This window comes from Elephas maximus, chromosome 13 (genome assembly GCF_024166365.1).
Source record: "Elephas maximus indicus isolate mEleMax1 chromosome 13, mEleMax1 primary haplotype, whole genome shotgun sequence".
NCBI lineage: Eukaryota > Metazoa > Chordata > Mammalia > Proboscidea > Elephantidae > Elephas > Elephas maximus.
In genome coordinates, this window is record NC_064831.1 from 65378266 (window position 1) to 65394964 (window position 16699).

Sequence of the window (16699 nt, forward strand, 5' to 3'; positions counted from 1 at the left end):
AGAAGAGGAAAACTTTTCAAGAACACCTGTAGTTACTTAAATTGCAACTTATTTCTTTGTGAAATCGATCTTATATAGCAGAACCATCTGCACAACGAAAACATTCAAAAACACACGAATCGAAAGAATCTGTATTTTATCCAGTCTCTTGAGTTTTTCTAAGAGTCACCATATTTTGTAAGCAGATCCGTTTTGAGAGGAGAACATAAATCCAACCCCTCCTTTTATAAATCTCAGCCTCCTGAAGAGTAGGAGCTTCCATTTGCCTCTCCGTGGCTAACTGGGTTTGAAGTCCGAGGGCACCTGAACAGTCGCCAAATCTAGCTAACTACGCACCATCCCATTGGCTCAAAGGAAGCCCCGCCTCGTACAGCCCCGGTAACTGAACACGAAAGGAACTCCAGGAAAGGTTGTCCTCGGCCACATTTCTAGTCTCTGATGACTCTCCGCCCCTCCCCCCACCATCGCCACCGCGGAAGCACGGTCAAGAGCACGAGTCACACTCGACCAAGCCTGGAATCTTCCGAAAAGACCTCGAGCAACCTCGCGCCAATAATTACAGCCTAGAGAGGAATAGCGGTGACCATGCTCCGACTTTCCTGGCTGCACGGTGCCGTCCACGCTGCCTGGAGTAAAGCCGAGACAACAGCTCTGGCACCCAGCCCTACTGCCCCAGGCAGAAGGCATGGCCGAGCCACAAGAGTAAGTCCTGACACCTCCACAGCTCCCAGTCAGCGGGGCTCCTCCCACCCCACGGAGACACAGGGCGGGGCAGATCTGGAGGCCGCGACTCCCAGCCAAACCGGACAGCGGGCTTTCCCGAGCCCCGCCTCACTTGCCAAGGAGGCGGAAACTCGGGAAGAGGGGCGGCCAAGGGGAGTGGCATGGCCACTCTGTACGGTCCCTCCGACCAACCGGATTCGAGAAGGCGGAGGAACGCGGACTTCACGCCCCCTCCCTGCCGCGCCCTGAAACCACACGCGGGAGACCCCCTACCGGCCCCCACCGCAGCAGCCCAGTGAGCCGCCACCCGCCCGAGGCCCGCCCACATCAGGCAGACAGGGGGTGGTCTGCCGCAAACAGCACTTAGCGCGAGGCCGGCCCCGCCCCTTCCTCCACAATCGCACGCGCGCGCCGGCCCCGCCCCTGAGCGGCGGCGCGAGAGCCCGCCCCCTCCGCGCGCACCGGGACTACGCTCTCCTCCCCCTCCCGCACGGAGAGCTACCCCGCTCCGCCCCCCACCCCCCCTCACACATCCACACACCTCCCGGCCACCTTCTCTACGGGAAGCCGGGGAGGTCAGCCCCCCTTAAAAACACACACCCTCGAGTCCGGCGTTACCCGCCACCTACGCTCTCCGCCCAGACCCCGGCCCGGCATGCTCTCACCGCAAAGCTGCTTCAGCCGCTCGTCACTGCGTGTCCCTCTCGGCGTGAGTCTCGGGGCTCAGCAGGGAGGCCCTGAGAACGGCGCGGCGCGCAGGCCCGCCGAAGCGGACTGGCAGTCTCCTCTCCACTAACGAGGCGGCCACAGGCCCCGGTGCCCAGCCTGGGGAAGAGGGAGGGAGGGAGGGAGGGAGGGAAACTCCGAGGGGGGAAGGGGAGGGGGGGAAGATGGAGAAACCGTCTCCGCCGCCTCTACCGCCGCGGCCGCTTCTCTGTTACCCGGGAAATCCCGCCCACTCTCCGGGCCCGCCCCGCAGAGGGAAGACTCAACCTCGTTCCGCCACAGGCCGTAATATCCGCCCGTCAAAGATTCAGCCAATCGCTCCGCCCCGCCTGCCGACTCCCCGCCCCTTCCCCCCGGCTGGAAGGGGAGGGGGAGCCGCTCACCTTCTCCACGCCCCTATTGGCGGGGAGCTTCCCCAGCTCAACCCCGCCTATTGGAGAGGGATTGCTGAATCCCACCCCCAAGCCGCAACCTTATTGGAGGAAGCAGGGAAGCTCTTCACGTCTCATTGGAGAACACTACATATCACGCCCCGTACTATCTCACTCACAGGCCCAACAAGTCGGCTCCCGCCCCCGCCGGTCACAGCATTGGAAGGCGGCTACCCCGGGCTCTCCCACCGCCCCAAGAAGGTAAGTAACCGATGTGGGGTAAAATGTCCGTAAGTGAAATAGGCTCCTCCTACCCCACTGCCGGGCCAGGCCCCGCCCCTAACTCTCGGATTCGATAGTTCGGCGCGGTAGGAGCCGTCATTGGTCAGGACGCCCGTCTAGGAAGGAGCTGACTCCGCCCTGCGCGAGGAGGCTGAACCTTAGCAGTCCTTTTGTGGAATGTTTACACTAGAGACCGAAGCTCAGAGTTCCAGGGCCCGAGACAGTGGATGGCGCGGAGGCCAGCAGCTGAGATCCCACGCCCTGGGATTTGAAGAGGAAAGGCAGCACGTTATCACCCTGGAGGACCAACTAACCAAATAATTTAAAAGAGAACCTCATCTTTCTCATCCAGTTCTCTCTTTACACTTTACACTTCCGCATGCTGCCTCCTAGAAAAAGCAAATATATAACTGGAGCAGCCGGCAGCTCCTTTCAGCCAGTAGAGTACACAATTAAGGGCTGGAAACCTAAATCCTGAAAAGAGCCCCAGGGATTCCGAGTCCGCCACTAGGGTTGGCTGCTCACTCCTAACTCCGACACTCCGTAAACCTAAGTAGGCAGTTCTAAGAGGGAGGAGATAACCAAAAGAAAGGCAGGGCCCTAGCAGCCACCGCCCTGGCAAGCCTCCGGAAGGAGGAGCGTGAGATGTAAGACATTCGCGATCTCCCGGGTAGGTCTGAAGGCGTTCTCAGACTCAAGAACTGAGGAAGGAGAGGAAAAGACCAAAACAGACCATGGCAGAAAAGAACCTTGAAGATATATCCACACTTGAGATAGGATAAAAATCAGTTGGGGGCAAAAGATAACAATTGTTGTTTTCTTCCTCGGCTAAAGTGTGTTAATAGCAATCTTCTGACCCTTTCGGTGTAGGTAATAGTGCCTCGAACACACAGGGAGACAAAGTGCTTGCGATAGCTACCTTGCTTTTATTCATTCACCAAAAGAGTTAAGAACTGACGCTGGCCATGGTTTTGGGGGCGCTCTCGCAGCACCAGGAAAGGGGGCGGAACTAGAGCCTTCCCGCTCACTCCAGCAAAAAGGCTACTCCCCACAGAGAGGCGGGTGGGTCCCGAAGTGGCAGGCCGCAGGGAATCTGCTCCTAGATCCTCCTACCCTGTCCCCCGCAATCCAGCGGAGACGGCCAGAAACGAGCTCTGGCAACAGGTGGGCCTGACTCCCAGGATGGTTCTGAGCCGCGGTGCCACGGCGGCGAATTGTGAACTCCACGACAGGTGGGAGCAGCCTCGCCAGGAGTGAAGCCTTGCCCCCAGACGGAGCTCTAAAAATAAGTCAGGTCTACGAAAGCAACCCCCGGGCCAAACGTCTCTGAGGTTACAAAGAAAAGGCATTTTGGCAGAACATATCAAGAGGTGCCTTTAACCCTGGACCGGCCCCTCTTCCCAGGACTGGATGCCGTAAGTCGCTCCCACCTAGACACGGAGAACCACTCCGAACCCGAGCCAAAAGTGGACTGCCCTACAGGGAGATGAGCTGTCCTGGGTCATGCCTAAGACTCCCAGGCGAACCCGAGACAGCCAACAACGCCAGCCACCTTGCCCTGTGAAGAAAAAACACTGCCAGCGTGCGCAGCGATCTCTAGCTTAAGCTAATGGCAATCCCCTGGAAGTCAGGGGCCGCCGGTGTGCGAGAATAGCCAGGCAGCGGTCAGAACTTTAATACGCAGCCCCAGCCGGGAAGGGCAGATTTCACCCTCTCAGCTCCTGCAGAATCCCTCAAAATCCACTCCACACGGTCATCCCCTAGTTGGACCACGAAGGCCAGCAGACTTCGATCCTTGGAGGGATCTTTGTGTGCCTGCTCTGCTCGCGCCCCCCCGCCCCCTCTCGCCCCCGCCCCCCACGCCAAGGGCGCCGAGCTCAGGACTTCCGGGCGGGAGGGCAGTTCGAAGGAGCGGGGCGGGCCCCATACATGTGCGAAGCGCGCACACGAGCGAAGGGAGGGGGCAGGGACGAGTGGTTGGCTTTTTCCTCCTCCCAGCTCGCTCCGCCGGAGGAGGCGGAACTATTCATTTCACCAATTAGAAATAGGGGCGGGACCTTGCGCCTCACGTAAGCCGCAGGAATCCTCCCTCCGCCCTTCTAGGAAAAAAATCCTAGCAACTTAAACTCCGGCCCGGCCTCCCGATAGGCGGAGCTCGGGAGAATGTCACCCAATTGGTAACCAAGAAGAGAAAAAGGGAGTCTCGCCCAGCCAGTAGAAAACAAGAGGAGGCGGAGCCTCTGGAGGAGCCCGAGGTGGGTGGAAGAGACGGCCCCGCCCTCAGCTACCCTCCTGGCCGGTTGCACAAGGCTCCGCCGGAGTATAGTAAACAGGCTGGGCCAATGAGTGGAGGCAGGGGCAATCCCGGTGCTCCAGGGGTCCGGTCCCCTCTGCCTCCTCAGCCGGCGTCCCCGCCCGACCCCCGCAGTTCGCGCCGGCGCCTGCTTCCCCGCTTGCAGCCTGCCGGAGGCCGCCATCCCGACTGACAGGCGCGCTCCCTGCGCCCCTCCCCGCCCGCTGATGCATTTCCTTTTCCCGATTCCAAGCGTGGAGTCTGTTTTCCCTGTTTCCGACCTTCACTGCCCCTTTCAGGCCACCCCCTCGGGGGCGCGCGCAAATACGCCCGCGCCCGATTCGAGGCCGAGCGGCCCGCAGCGGCACCTCGCGGGAAGGGGGAGCCCGGCAGCGGCACGGCCGGGGGAGGGGGAGGGAGCAGCCCCGCCGCCGCCGCCGCCGCCGCGGGGTGGGAGGGAAAGGAGGGAGCTCCATGTTTGCAAGGGGATCAGCTGGGGCTGCGGGTCGGAACCGCCGAGTTCCTGGAGGTTTTCCAGACCCCCGGGCCGAGCTCAGCGCCGGTTCGCGGCCTGGCGGGTTCCGGCGCCGAATGCCGACTCCACCGCCACAGCCCGGGAGTTCGGAGAGCTCCGGCCGGCGCATGGGGCTGTTGCCGAAGCGCGGGGACTCTTTCCGGTGGCCTCTCCCGCCGCCGGCCGCCCCTCTCGCAAGTCCGGCGTTGCCCCCGCCCCCAGAGTCCCTAACAACCGCTGGCCCTCGGCGCCCGCGCCTCCCGGGGGCGCGCCCACCGGCCCCTCCGACAAGTTTGCGGGCAGAAACAAAACCCCTGGGGTGGCTGCCGCCTTCGTGCAGCGTGGTTAGCGGGGAAAGCCGCGGGCCTCGGCTCGCTTGCTAACTCCAGCTCTCGACCAACTCCAGGCACCGCGAGCTCAGTGGGCCCGGCCAACCCGGCTCGGGCCGCCGCCCCCTGCCGATCCCGCGCGCCGCAGCCCGGGCCTGGTTCCAGTCGGTGTACGGAATCCCCCATTTTTCTTTACAAATTTTTTCAAAAGGGAGGGACATTCCAGGAGCGGGGAATCTCCTTCTGCCTACCCCTTGCCCATTCCGCCGCCGAAACCTACCGAAACCGACTGCTCGGTGAAATAAACTAGGGAGCACGGCTGGCGCCCTGGCGACCCCAGGCCGGGCCGGCCCCCTCCCCACAGCTCCCGCCCGGCTTGGAAACACACTGGCAAGCGGGCGGCGCCAAGAGCTCTCCTTCCTGGCCTGCCCCTCGCCTCCCTCAGCGGCCGGACTCCGAGCCTCCCCCTGGCTCCGTCCCGGGGCCCGTGGCGCCCGCACCGCCGCGGGCTGGCCAAAGCGAGCGGCCATGGACTAGCCCCCCAAACGCCGGAGATTGGGGGGACCAAATTAAAAGCAGCTGTTTAACATACCTTCCGAGCCAGGCGAGGAGTCCTGAATGGGGGGGAACGCCCCCCACGGGCCATTGGCTCCCCGCTTCTAACGTCAGTCATCCTGGGCCCGCCTTCTCTCCTTGCCCCGCCTCTTCCCCTTCATTGCACGCCCCCTCCCTCCAAAAAAAATATAAATAAACTCTCCGCGAGTGGGCGGCACAACTGTGGCAGAGGTCCCTGTCTTCTCAGTCTTGGAGTTTGAGGCCCTCGAGCCGGAGGGAGGCCTTCTGGGACTTGAGGATCCGCAGGTGGACCCGGAGGAAGAGGGAGCTGGGCTGCGCGGCCCCCACTTCCTTCACACACACACATACACACCCTTCAGAGCTGGACGGAGAGGCGGGAAAGGGCACCCTAGCGCCTGGCTGGAATATCTGGCTGTGACCTAACCGTGTCCGGTGCCCTCTGTTATCGCCTAAAAGTGAGTGATGCAAGTGGGAATCCCTGCGTCCAGGACAACAGGCACTTGTCTGAGCACCTTCGGGTGAGGCAGACACGTTAATACCGCGCCTGCTGCTGGGTCCGTTCACAGAGGCCGGATGAGAGGCTCACTCCACACCGTCCAGGGACTCCCGGTCCAGCCGAAAAGATGATACAGAAAAAGCTAACTCAAGGCAGGAATGTGTACATAAATAGACATCTCTAGGAGCTCAGGGAAGGGAGATTCCTTCCAGCTGAAGGAAAATTAGGAAAGGTTTCATAGAGGCATTCAAGTTGGGTCTCGAAGGAGATTTCACCAGGCAGAAATGGAAGGGCAAGTCATTTTTCAGCAAAGGGCACAAAGGGGTAGGTGTGAAACATTGTTAAGGCCCTTCAAGTGCAGCTGGGATAGTTAATGAAAATTAAGGTTGGAAAGATGGGACCAGAGGAAGGCTTATAATATTTGGTTAAAATGCTTGGACCTACACAGCTGAATGTGTTTGAACAGGGTGGTCACAGGGCCACACAAAAAGGCCCAGAATTCTGGTCTAAGATGCTCAGCATCCCAGCGGCTGGATGGGTTCTGAGGGTGGGCTGAGTGAGGAGTGCCTAGGCTGTTGCAATGACTGGTTGGAAAGTACAAGAGGCACATTGTAGCGCTCGAGTCAAAGCGCTACAGATTCTTCCCTGCATCATTTGCCGAATTTGTCATAACTCCCAACCAAAAGGATTTCTGGTGGGGGGGAGTAGGAGGCACCCCACAGGCCTGTGCTTAATAGAACTGAGCCTGTGTTCGAGGTCCAAAATGTGTGAGCAAGAAAGACCTGTTAATTGAGGCAGCCCTACCCGCATTGGGGCAGTGAGGAAAGGAAACTGGTGTGGATGAGGTGGGATGTGCAGAGTATGATGGGCCTTAGAGGCCTGTGGGCAAAATGGGGGCTTGCTGCTGTTTAGGAGGCTGCCTCAATAGTTCAGGTGAGCTGTAATGAGGACCTGACTGGGGCAATGAGAGTGGGGAAGGAATAGGAGAGAGATGTGTTTTGAGAAAGACTCAAGGGGAGCGGGTGACTGGTTCAGTGTAGGTAGTGGAGGGAAGGAAGTAACCAGTAGCATGCTGTGTGAGGAGGTGTATGAAGAATTTGTGGCTAGTGGTTGGGTCATCTGGGTTCTAAGCCAGTGACTGGTGACATATCCTTAGGCAAATCCCTTTCTCCCTCTGGACCCATTTTCCCCCTGTGAAATAGGGGTGGAAATTGGAGTAGAAAGACATCCTCTAAAAACCCTTCCCTCTGAGTTCATGTACCTGCCCCAGGTGCGTGTGTGTTGGGGTCCGGGGGATCCTTCCACTAAGAGAAAGGGCAGGTAGGAAGGTGATTTGGGAAATGTAGTGGGTCACCCCAGGAGTCTCCGCTGATGAGATCATTGAGGGGAAAGGCCAGGAGATGAGGACTGTGTGTTTAATGGCAGGCCATGGAGGTCAAGCTTCACTCTCAGACCAGAGACCCCCTGATGTCTGGAGCCCCCATCTCAGATTCCTGCTGTATTACCAAGGGGCTCTGCCCTCACGGAAGGCATAGCAGATACCAACCGAGTCAGTGTGGGATGAAGCAGAGTGCTAGAGCAGTAAGGACGCTAGCTTGGAAGTTGAGCCCCCTGGTCCCCACTCAGTCCCTTATTATCTGTGGATCAGCCTCCCCTCTTGTAAAAGAGGATAACATTATAATCCTTGCCTTGCTGTTCTCAGGCTTGTTATGGGGATAAAATATGATGATAAAATGCTCTTTAATACACCTGAGTTTCTGTGCTTCTGTGGAGACCAAGGACCCAAGCATTTGATTGAGCCTGGGAAGCAAGTAGTGTGCTGTGGATGAAATTACTTACAGAGCATTTGCAACTAGAACAGCTGCCCCCCACCCCAGAGAACCAGGTTTCCCTGACACTCCCAGCTTTAAGTGTACCACCTTGTTGCGGACTCCCCCCTCAACACCCCTAAACTGACCTCAGGAGTTACCTTGGAAGGGCTCCAGTGATTGTTTCTGACTCAGTACACTGATGCCTGCACAGCCAACCCCAGCCTCTGTGAGAATAGTTGATTTGGTGACACTGGCCCTCCAGCTACACTGAGGGTTGCATCCACATCCCCCTCTCCATGCCAGTGATGACAGAACAGTGAATATACCTGGGTGAGAGCCCTTCTTGGAGAAGTCATGTTGGGATGCCAGGTTCTGATTCCCAGGAGGCCTCTTTTGTGTGAAACATCCCACAAGTTTTTTGAGTTAGGGATTCTTAACCTTATTTTCCAGATGAGTAAACTCTGAGGCTCAGAGCAGTAGAGTGACTTTCCCGTGTCAGGTGGCCAAGTCTATCCGGGCTCATAGCCTGAGTAGCCAAGTCTATCCATGCCCAAAGCCTGAGCTGTGTCCCCACATGCTGTCTCCGTACACACTGGTGCCTGAGATGAGCTCCAGGTTGGGACCCCTACAGAAAAGTCTCCCCTCTTGCTCCACACTTCTCACCTCCATAAATGTAACAGCAGTTTGTCCCCAGAGAGTTCATTTCTAGCTTTTTCAAAAAAATTATCCTCCTCAAAGAAGCAAGATTTGTCTTGCAGTCACACACATCATATGTCAACTCACAATACACATACTCAAAACTATCACACCTTCTGACATCCACAATTTCACAGAAAACTCACACACACAAACACCCTCATTCACAAAAAGAACTCATTCACAGTTCTTTAGGGTGCTTATGGTGATTAGAGAAATTTAGAGCCTGCACTGCAGTGCCCTGCTGCCAGAACCTCTGGCAGCTGTAGAAGGCAGCCACAGCCTGCTGGGGAATATCCATGTGAGGAGCATTTGAGGCTTTACTTTGGAATCGGAGGCTAGGTCCCTACCCCCACCCCAAGCACCCTATAGCTTCAAGGGGAGAAGCTCAAGCTATTGGTCAGGATTCTGGTTCAGCCACTTCCCAGCTGGATGGCTTTATCTTTATCTGTAAACTAAGAATATCTACTTCGGTGGGCTGTTGTAACATTAAAGTATGCCTAGCATTTCGTTAAGACTTCTCCAACTTTTTTCGTCATCCCATCCTCACCCCCTCTTCTCCTGGTCATTCAAATGCAAAGTCCCTGAAGTTGGAGTCCTAGCAGTGAGTCCAGGAGCTGGCCTAAAGGACCAAACAACTCTACTATGTGAAGAAACTCCATTTCTCTAGCAACCAGGTGGTGTAGTAAGTTGTTTATATTCCATATTCTGATTCCTGGGTGGCCTTGGAGGCTTGGGAATTTTGAGTAGGTGTTAGACTGCCATTCTGTGTCTTCAAGTACCTTCCCCTCAGTGTGAGTTTACCCCTCTGGGTTGCTTCCAGCCCAAATCTGGAAAATCAATATAACTGTCTGTTTCCCCAGGTTACCTGGATTTATGCTTTAAAAGTGTTTCCTTCGTATATCAGTTGTTTGGTAATTATTTTCTTTAAGTGGCAGATGCCCTTGTTCAAATGAAATCTTGGGAGGGCTAATATGTAAGAGACAAAAAGTGGGGCTTGCTTTGGTTGAAGTGGCAGTCAGAGCACTCTAGTTTCTACTTTGCCTTCCACTTGTGCCTCCTCCTTCTGACAGCCCCTGCCCCAGGAAGACAGCTAGCGAACCCGTTTTTCCAAATCTTGTTCATTCATCCCAACCATTCCCCACCTCTCAACAGCCTGTGACAAGCCAGCCTGGCTTAGCCTCAGGTTACCTCTGCCTATTGCTCAGTATCACTGAGGGGCTTTTCTTCCTCTACCCATCTTCTAAATGTCGGTGGCCCCCACAGGTCTCTCCTCTCATCTTGCCCTCCTCAGTCTTGGCTGATCCCACCCACTACCAATGCTCATTGCTTCTATGTAGACAAAGTCCCAAATTGGTATTTCCTGTCTAGTATCTGTCCTGAACGTTAGACTCGGACTTCAACTGGCTCCTGGACACAGGTAGTCATTAAAGGTCAAGGAGGTAAAACAGAGACCCCACAAGATGAAGGGGCTGACCTCTGCTCCGTTGCACATCTGCGCAGTCCTGAGGCTTTCAAACTATATTGTGGCTTAGAGAGGCAGACAGGTTCTAAGGTGGGGGAGGAGTAGAAGAGAGTGAGCCTGGAATGGGGGAGGGGACACTGTGCCTTTTTATTCTTTTTTTTATATAAATATATACTACTGTTTAAATCTCAGTCTTCCTTTCCTACTGCCATAGTTATCATCTTAACAACTATCATGAATATATTACCCTAAATTCCTGAAAAGGAACCACATTCTCAGCCTCTGTCCAACACTCCCAGTTAGGATCTTAGAATAGTTAGCTTGGTCTCAGCCAGAAAATACTGGGTATTTAAGACTGCATCATGTCAGCTTTTCCTTAAACAGGAGGAAGGATTTTATGACAGCAACTTTCTTTTTTATGGTAAAGCGGTGGATAAAGATCAAACACTGCAACAGGTTTTAGAGAATGCTAGAATTTTTACTTGTGGAGAAGACCCCCGTCTTCCCTGTGGTCAGTCAAGAGCAATACATCCCAGAACACTTGATATTCACCGAGTAACTGCTGTGTGATGGTAAGTATGCAGTGCATACCTGCCAAGAGAAAATCTGGTTCCCTTGCTCTCAAGAGGTTCCCTTGTGGGAGCTTCAGCTCCAGTCCTAGGTAAGTTAACCATGGTCTGTGGGTAGTGACCAAGGCCTGAGACAAATCTGAGCCAAGATGTGGACTAGGAGCTCTGGGACCTTGGTCAGTTCATTCCTTGGCTCTAAGTCACCCTGTCTGCCCTACATGGAGCAGTAAGGAAGCCTTAAAGGCTGAAGGCCTATGGGCTGATCTTGAGAAAGGCAGGGAGACTCAATTTGCTTTCTATCCAAATACGGGACCTAGTGGGAAGGGAACTGAGGCAACGCAGGGAAGTGGCGGCAGCTTGAAAGAAGAGACTTTGAAAATAAGCTAAAGTAGGAATCTGCCCAAGTAGAGAAGTAAAGGCCTGATAGTTCCTCTGTGTGCCTTCCCACTGCCCAACAAAGAGCTAGACCCTCAGCATCAGAGAGCTCTTAGGAGGATCACCTAGTGCAGCCCCTTCTGGGATTTGGCATGGGTTGTGTGATGAGACCTCAGAACTACTAAAAAGTTGTCTCACTCCAGGGAAGGCTTTTCTGCCTGGTCAATGCCTCTTGGCCCACCTCTCTCCAGGTCTCTCTGATTTGTGAGAGGGGTGTGTGTTTGTGTGGTTGGAAGACTTTGAGGGCAAGAGCCACATCTCCCTTGTGTCTAGATACTAAAATAGTCCAGTTCTCCTAGAACCAGTCCCACTGTCATTTACATACCATCACATGGAAGCTGACAATGGTGGACCCCCTAGGCTGAGGCTGCTAAGGCACCCTTCACTGCAAAGGTCCCATACCAGCTGACAAAAAAAAAAAAAACCTGTTGCTGTCAAGTTGATTCCGACTCATAGCCACCCCACAGGGTTTCCAAAGCTGTAACTCTCCATGGAAGCCGACTGCCACATCTTTTTCCCACAGAGTCACTGGTGGTTTCAAACCACTGACCTTTCAGTTAGCAGTTAATCACTTTAAACACTGCACCACCAGGGCTCCTTAAACGAGCTGACAGGGCTGGGCAAAACGAACGGAGCAACAGGCACATGAGAGGAAAGTGGGATTATCTCCTGTGTTTGAAGAATTATATACTCTGGGAGTGCTAGAGGGAGTAAAGCAAAAAACAGCAATCAGATCAGAAGCAGATGCTTGCTTTTAGCTTGCAATGCCCTTTCCCCCTTGAACTCTTTATGTCAACTACACAATCCAGCATTTGATTGTGGGTTCTCTTGTTTTGTTCACTAAGTCACCAGCATGAGAGTCTTGACTCCCCTAACAGATTCTGGGTTCCTTCTCTGCTTTCCCCTTCCTTTACCTCCTCTAATACACCTAGAATAGATAGGCTCACACTGAAGATTGATTATCTTCCCAGTGGTAAAAGCTACAAGCAAACTATGGCAGTGGGCGGAAAACTCTTGATCCTTTTCATGGTTGGCCAGAAAATTCAGGAGACATCAGTTTGAGTCAGAGACATGGACTCAGTGATTCCCAAACGTGGCTCATCCTCAGTCCCTCGACCACCCATTGAATGGGACTCAGGCATCTGCAGTTGAATGAAGCTCTGCAAGTGATAACCTCCTCGCCAATCCTGATACGCAAGGAGGAGCCCTGCGTAACTTCTGAATTTACAGAGCAGTTGGGTTATAGCCTCTTCAAATAAGTGACAGTTCAAGTCTACCTCCTCCAGACCTTTTATTATTACATTCATTCCCTACCTATTCCACTGAACCCCTAACCTCTCTGATTTCCCAGATTTCAGAGAATCTCTGTTCACCTCTTAGGCTTCCTCCCAAAAGAATGGAGGCTAATCTGGGGCAAGGACTGGCTTAATACTTTGCTCCACACTTCGCTCCTGATTAAGAAACTGAAGAAAAATTTGTTAGCAGACCAGGAGATTGATCCTTAGAGACAGTCTAGTTTGAGAGTTAAGAGCAGACAGATGGTTCAGATTCTTGTTTGTGGCAAATGGATTTCCTATGCCTCAGTTTTTTCTTCTGTCAATACCTACCTCAAAAGGTTGTTTTGAGGATGAATGAGATAATACCTAGAAAGCACCTTGAACAGTGCCTAGAATAGAGTAAGCACTTAGAAAGTGTTAGCTCCTACCCTTATTACTCAGAACACCCCAATATTTGCACATTCTCTAGGCCAGAACAGCCCCACAGGGCAGGCTGTCACTGGCCAACATGGTAAAGAGTAGTTACATGGTGTGGGGAGCGATCTACTGGGGAAAACCTTTTGGTTCCATTCTGAGAGAGATGCAAATGACTGAAGATTTTCCCACAGCACCAAAGACCAAAGTACTCATATGTATAGGAGTTTCCCAGGGAGTATGACCCCTTTGGTACTCTGCAGTCCTGACGCCCCTACACCAGGAGGTCCTATCTGGGAGAACCAACCACCAACCCTAAGTCACCCTTCTAGTCTACTACAAGCAACATGGGCTCAAGATCTAGCCAACCGATATGGCTGGAATCTAAGAACTGTTTATACTCTGAAGGAAACTAAAAAAATATTCTGGCCTCAAAAGACAAAGCACTGTCCTGATCTTTGAGAGACAGGTGATATAATGGAAAGAAAAAAGATTTTCTAAGCAGACCAACTTGAGCTCTAGTTCTAGAGCAGCTATATAAAAATGGGGGAAGGGTAGATGGGAAAAGGGAAGAGAATAACATCTCACTGGATTGTTGTGAGGTGTGAAGGGGGTAATGGGAAAGAAAGTACATAGAGCCAGGCACCCAGCAAGCACTCAGCTAATGCTGGTTCCCTTTGTTCTCCCAGAGCCAAGGCCATGGCCTACTGACAAAGTGGGTGGCCCTCAGAACTGAAAATCTAGAATACTGAAACCTTGGGCCCCTCCCTACCACCCCAACCCTCCCGGACCACCTCCTGGATCCCCTCCTCACCTTCCCAGCCCCAGACTGCTAAATTGATGAAGCTAAAAGGGTTTGATCACGTCGGTATATTTATATGTAAATACAAAACTGTATCGCTGTAAGATATTGAATATGAACATTTACAATTATTTCTGCATCTGACTCAGTCCATTGATGTTAAATACAAAATGAAAAGATTGTAAAAATAAGAATATACACATTCAAAGAGCTTATTACAGTATAAAATTATTGAGGTCTGATAAGCTGCCAACCTCATCTTCTGTGATGGGGGAAGAAGGTTTAGGGGTTCCTGGCATTTCCTTGGTAATGTGGAGTGCTGGGGACTCTTGATTCCACCCCAGGCACATCAGGCTGGGTGGGCTGGGAGCAAGCAGGGTGGGTTGGGTCGGTAGGGAGCAAACAGTGATTACAGGGGACCGCCTCACCCAGCCAGGGGTTAAGCTTTTCATTGGCACAGAACCCACCCAGCTCAAGCTCAAAGGTTTGGCAGGCTAGTAGGCAGGGAGAGATGGGGCAAGTTGCATAAGGAAAGGAACCCTCCAGCAAAAGAAAAAGAGGCCCCAGCTCGGATTCTCATAGTAGTTTCCCCTCTCTCAGGCCTGGGCTCCCCCTTTTTACTTCTAAGACTTCGTACCGATTGCTTTTGGCTCTGGCTGCTCAGTGAGTTCAGCTCTATCTCCAGACCCCCACCTCTGAGGGACAGTGAGAGGGAGGAGAGGGTCTGGAATCACAGTGGAGGTCTGTTCCCAAAATTGGCAAAGTAAACAGAAAAATCATTAGATGAGAGCAACCCATGCTGAATTATGCCAGTGTTACCACAAACCAGTATTCTTGGCTTCAACAGGCAGCATCCTAAAGGACAGAAAAACCAGTTGCCACTGAGTCAATTCCAACTCATGGCAACCCCATGTGTGTCAGAGCAGAGCTGCACTACATAGGGTTCTCAATGGCTGATTTTTCAGAAGTAGATCGCCAGGCCTTTCTTCCAAGGCGCCTCTGGGTGAACTTGAACCTCCAACCTTTTGGTTAGCTGAGTGTGTTAACCATTTGCACCACCCAGGGACTCCAGAGGGAGGTAAGTCATTACTTAAGGACAAGGTTCTGTGGCAGGAGCATGAAGAGGGGATGTGTGTGTCCTCTTCCACCACTCTGTCGTCTGACAACGGGAGACATGATCCCCAACCCCAGCTACTCCAGGATAATAGTAGAGTCCAGGAAGCAAGGAGGCCTGAACTGCAACACAAAGCCCCATGAACTTCTACAAAGGAGTATCTGTGTGTATATGTATTTATAGAATACGATCATATTATCACATACAATATATATTATATACACACACGTACACATGGACCCATACACATAAGTGCACATACACACACGCACACACACAGAATGACAGAAAGACTGGAATACACGCCCTAAGTATAAACGTGCTTGGCACTCGGGATGGTCTCTAGAATAACTTGGTCAAGCTCTCTTGAGAGGAAGGAGGATGCTCATCTAACCTCCCCACCAAATCCTAGCTAGAGGGAGGGAGAGAGGAGACTTTAAGAAGGAGAATAGCATTGGGAAGAGGGGGAGGGAGGTTCCTTCCCCACTTACCTCGGGGCCCCTGGCAAAAATCGATAGCCACAATTTGGTTTTAATAAGGCACAGTTCGATAGCAGGTGCTAGGAATTAAGAACACATTGCTGCTGGACCTTTCTAGTGGCAATTTTACCACATCTATCTAGACAAAGGGAAAGGTTGCCTTGCGTGCACATGTGCGCCGGGAGTCACGAGAAAGAGGTTGGTCCATGGCTTCAGCGTAACTGATGGCAACCTATAGGTTCAGCAGTGTCCAGGGTAGTTTATGGAAGGCTGGCCAGCAGGTAGGAGGCTTGTGAGGCAATTACTGACCCTCCACGGCCAGCAGGTTGTGGCTGGAGGGCACCATGCCCTCCCTCTCTGCGAACTCCAGGATGGCCTTGTAGCAAAAATAGTACTGCTCAGGGGTCTGGATGCTGAAGGCCCTCTGGGTCCTCATGCGGGACACAGTCTGGAACACATTAAGGGTGCCAAGCTCCTCCAGCTGTGCCAGGCAGATGTCCAGTGAGCAGAAGGTACCTGAAGGAAGGAAGGAAGTGGTCACACCTGGTTTACCTCTCCTCTCTCCCTCCCCTCTACCAAATAAATCTAGTAGGACTGGATGAATGAATTCAAAGGCAAGTTGCCTCATGGCAGAAGGCCAGCTGGCCTTAGGCCTGAAAGGAAGGAGAAGGTCACAGGAAGTGTTAGAGGCTAGAGAAATGGGAAAGCCTCTTGTCTCCCAGGACACACATGGGGGTACAGGTAGAGTAAGTGGGAAGGTGGCATAGAAGAACTTCCTGCTTCAATCCCAGATACAGAGACAGACAGCACTCCCACACCCAGGCCCTAATTGCCAGAGACTCTACAACTTGCCCCTGGAGGCCTAACACAAACCCATTCTTCCTGACTTTCTCCCAGGGGGACCTTGGAACTGAGGACAGCGGTCCCTGCAATGCGCATCCTCTTAAGGCAAAGGCTGCTAACTGGCCCCAGAAGGAAAGCGCAGCACAGGGAAGGGATCCCTCTGTGGGGAGGAGGGAGGACAGGAAGCCCAGCTGAGCTCTCTCAGACACTCAGAGTGACCTGGGTCAGACAACGACCATGCTGCTGGGATGGACAAAGCATTAACACCCCTAGAGGGTCTGGCTTGGGAAATGTTATATTCTGGCCAGCACCTAGCAATAGGGATACCTAAAGGACATTAAAGAGAGATTTTTTTCACAGCAATTCACCACCCATGGATCAAATGAGTACTGGCAACTTTCACAGATGTGGTCGAAGAGCTTTGATATTCCTCGCCCACCTCTACTGCCTCTGGCTGCACCGGGAGCTGTGTCAGGTGAGTTAC

At 53.3% G+C, this 16699-nt stretch overlaps 2 protein-coding genes and 1 long non-coding RNA gene across 6 annotated transcripts in view; 1 reads left to right on the top strand and 2 right to left on the bottom strand.

The window, feature by feature from the left end:
- Positions 1 to 5868, bottom strand: part of SIN3A (SIN3 transcription regulator family member A) — a 72886-nt gene extending 67018 nt beyond the window's left edge. The window contains exons 1-2 of one of the 3 annotated variants that reach the window (XM_049852657.1): positions 1833 to 2888; positions 1389 to 1548 (exon numbers count right to left, since the gene is read on the bottom strand). The gene's annotated coding sequence lies outside the window, so the exon portion shown is untranslated. Of the gene's footprint in view, positions 1 to 1388; positions 1563 to 1832; positions 2889 to 5830 lie in introns of those variants that run through there. The other 2 variants (XM_049852658.1, XM_049852656.1) reach the window with 2 other exon arrangements.
- Positions 591 to 16693, top strand: LOC126057212 (uncharacterized). The gene is made up of 3 exons (XR_007512453.1): positions 591 to 702; positions 2002 to 2081; positions 16576 to 16693. It is a non-coding gene; the product is annotated as an uncharacterized LOC126057212 (long non-coding RNA).
- The window catches only part of PTPN9 (protein tyrosine phosphatase non-receptor type 9), a 93525-nt gene continuing 90638 nt past the window's right edge, over positions 13813 to 16699 (bottom strand). Inside the window, exon 14 of one of the 2 annotated variants that reach the window (XM_049852662.1) lies at positions 13813 to 15888. In XM_049852662.1, the coding sequence (XP_049708619.1) occupies positions 15674 to 15888 (215 nt within the window). In that variant the 3' untranslated portion in view covers positions 13813 to 15673. The remainder of the gene's footprint in view (positions 15889 to 16699) is intronic. The other variant, XM_049852663.1, reaches the window with a different exon arrangement.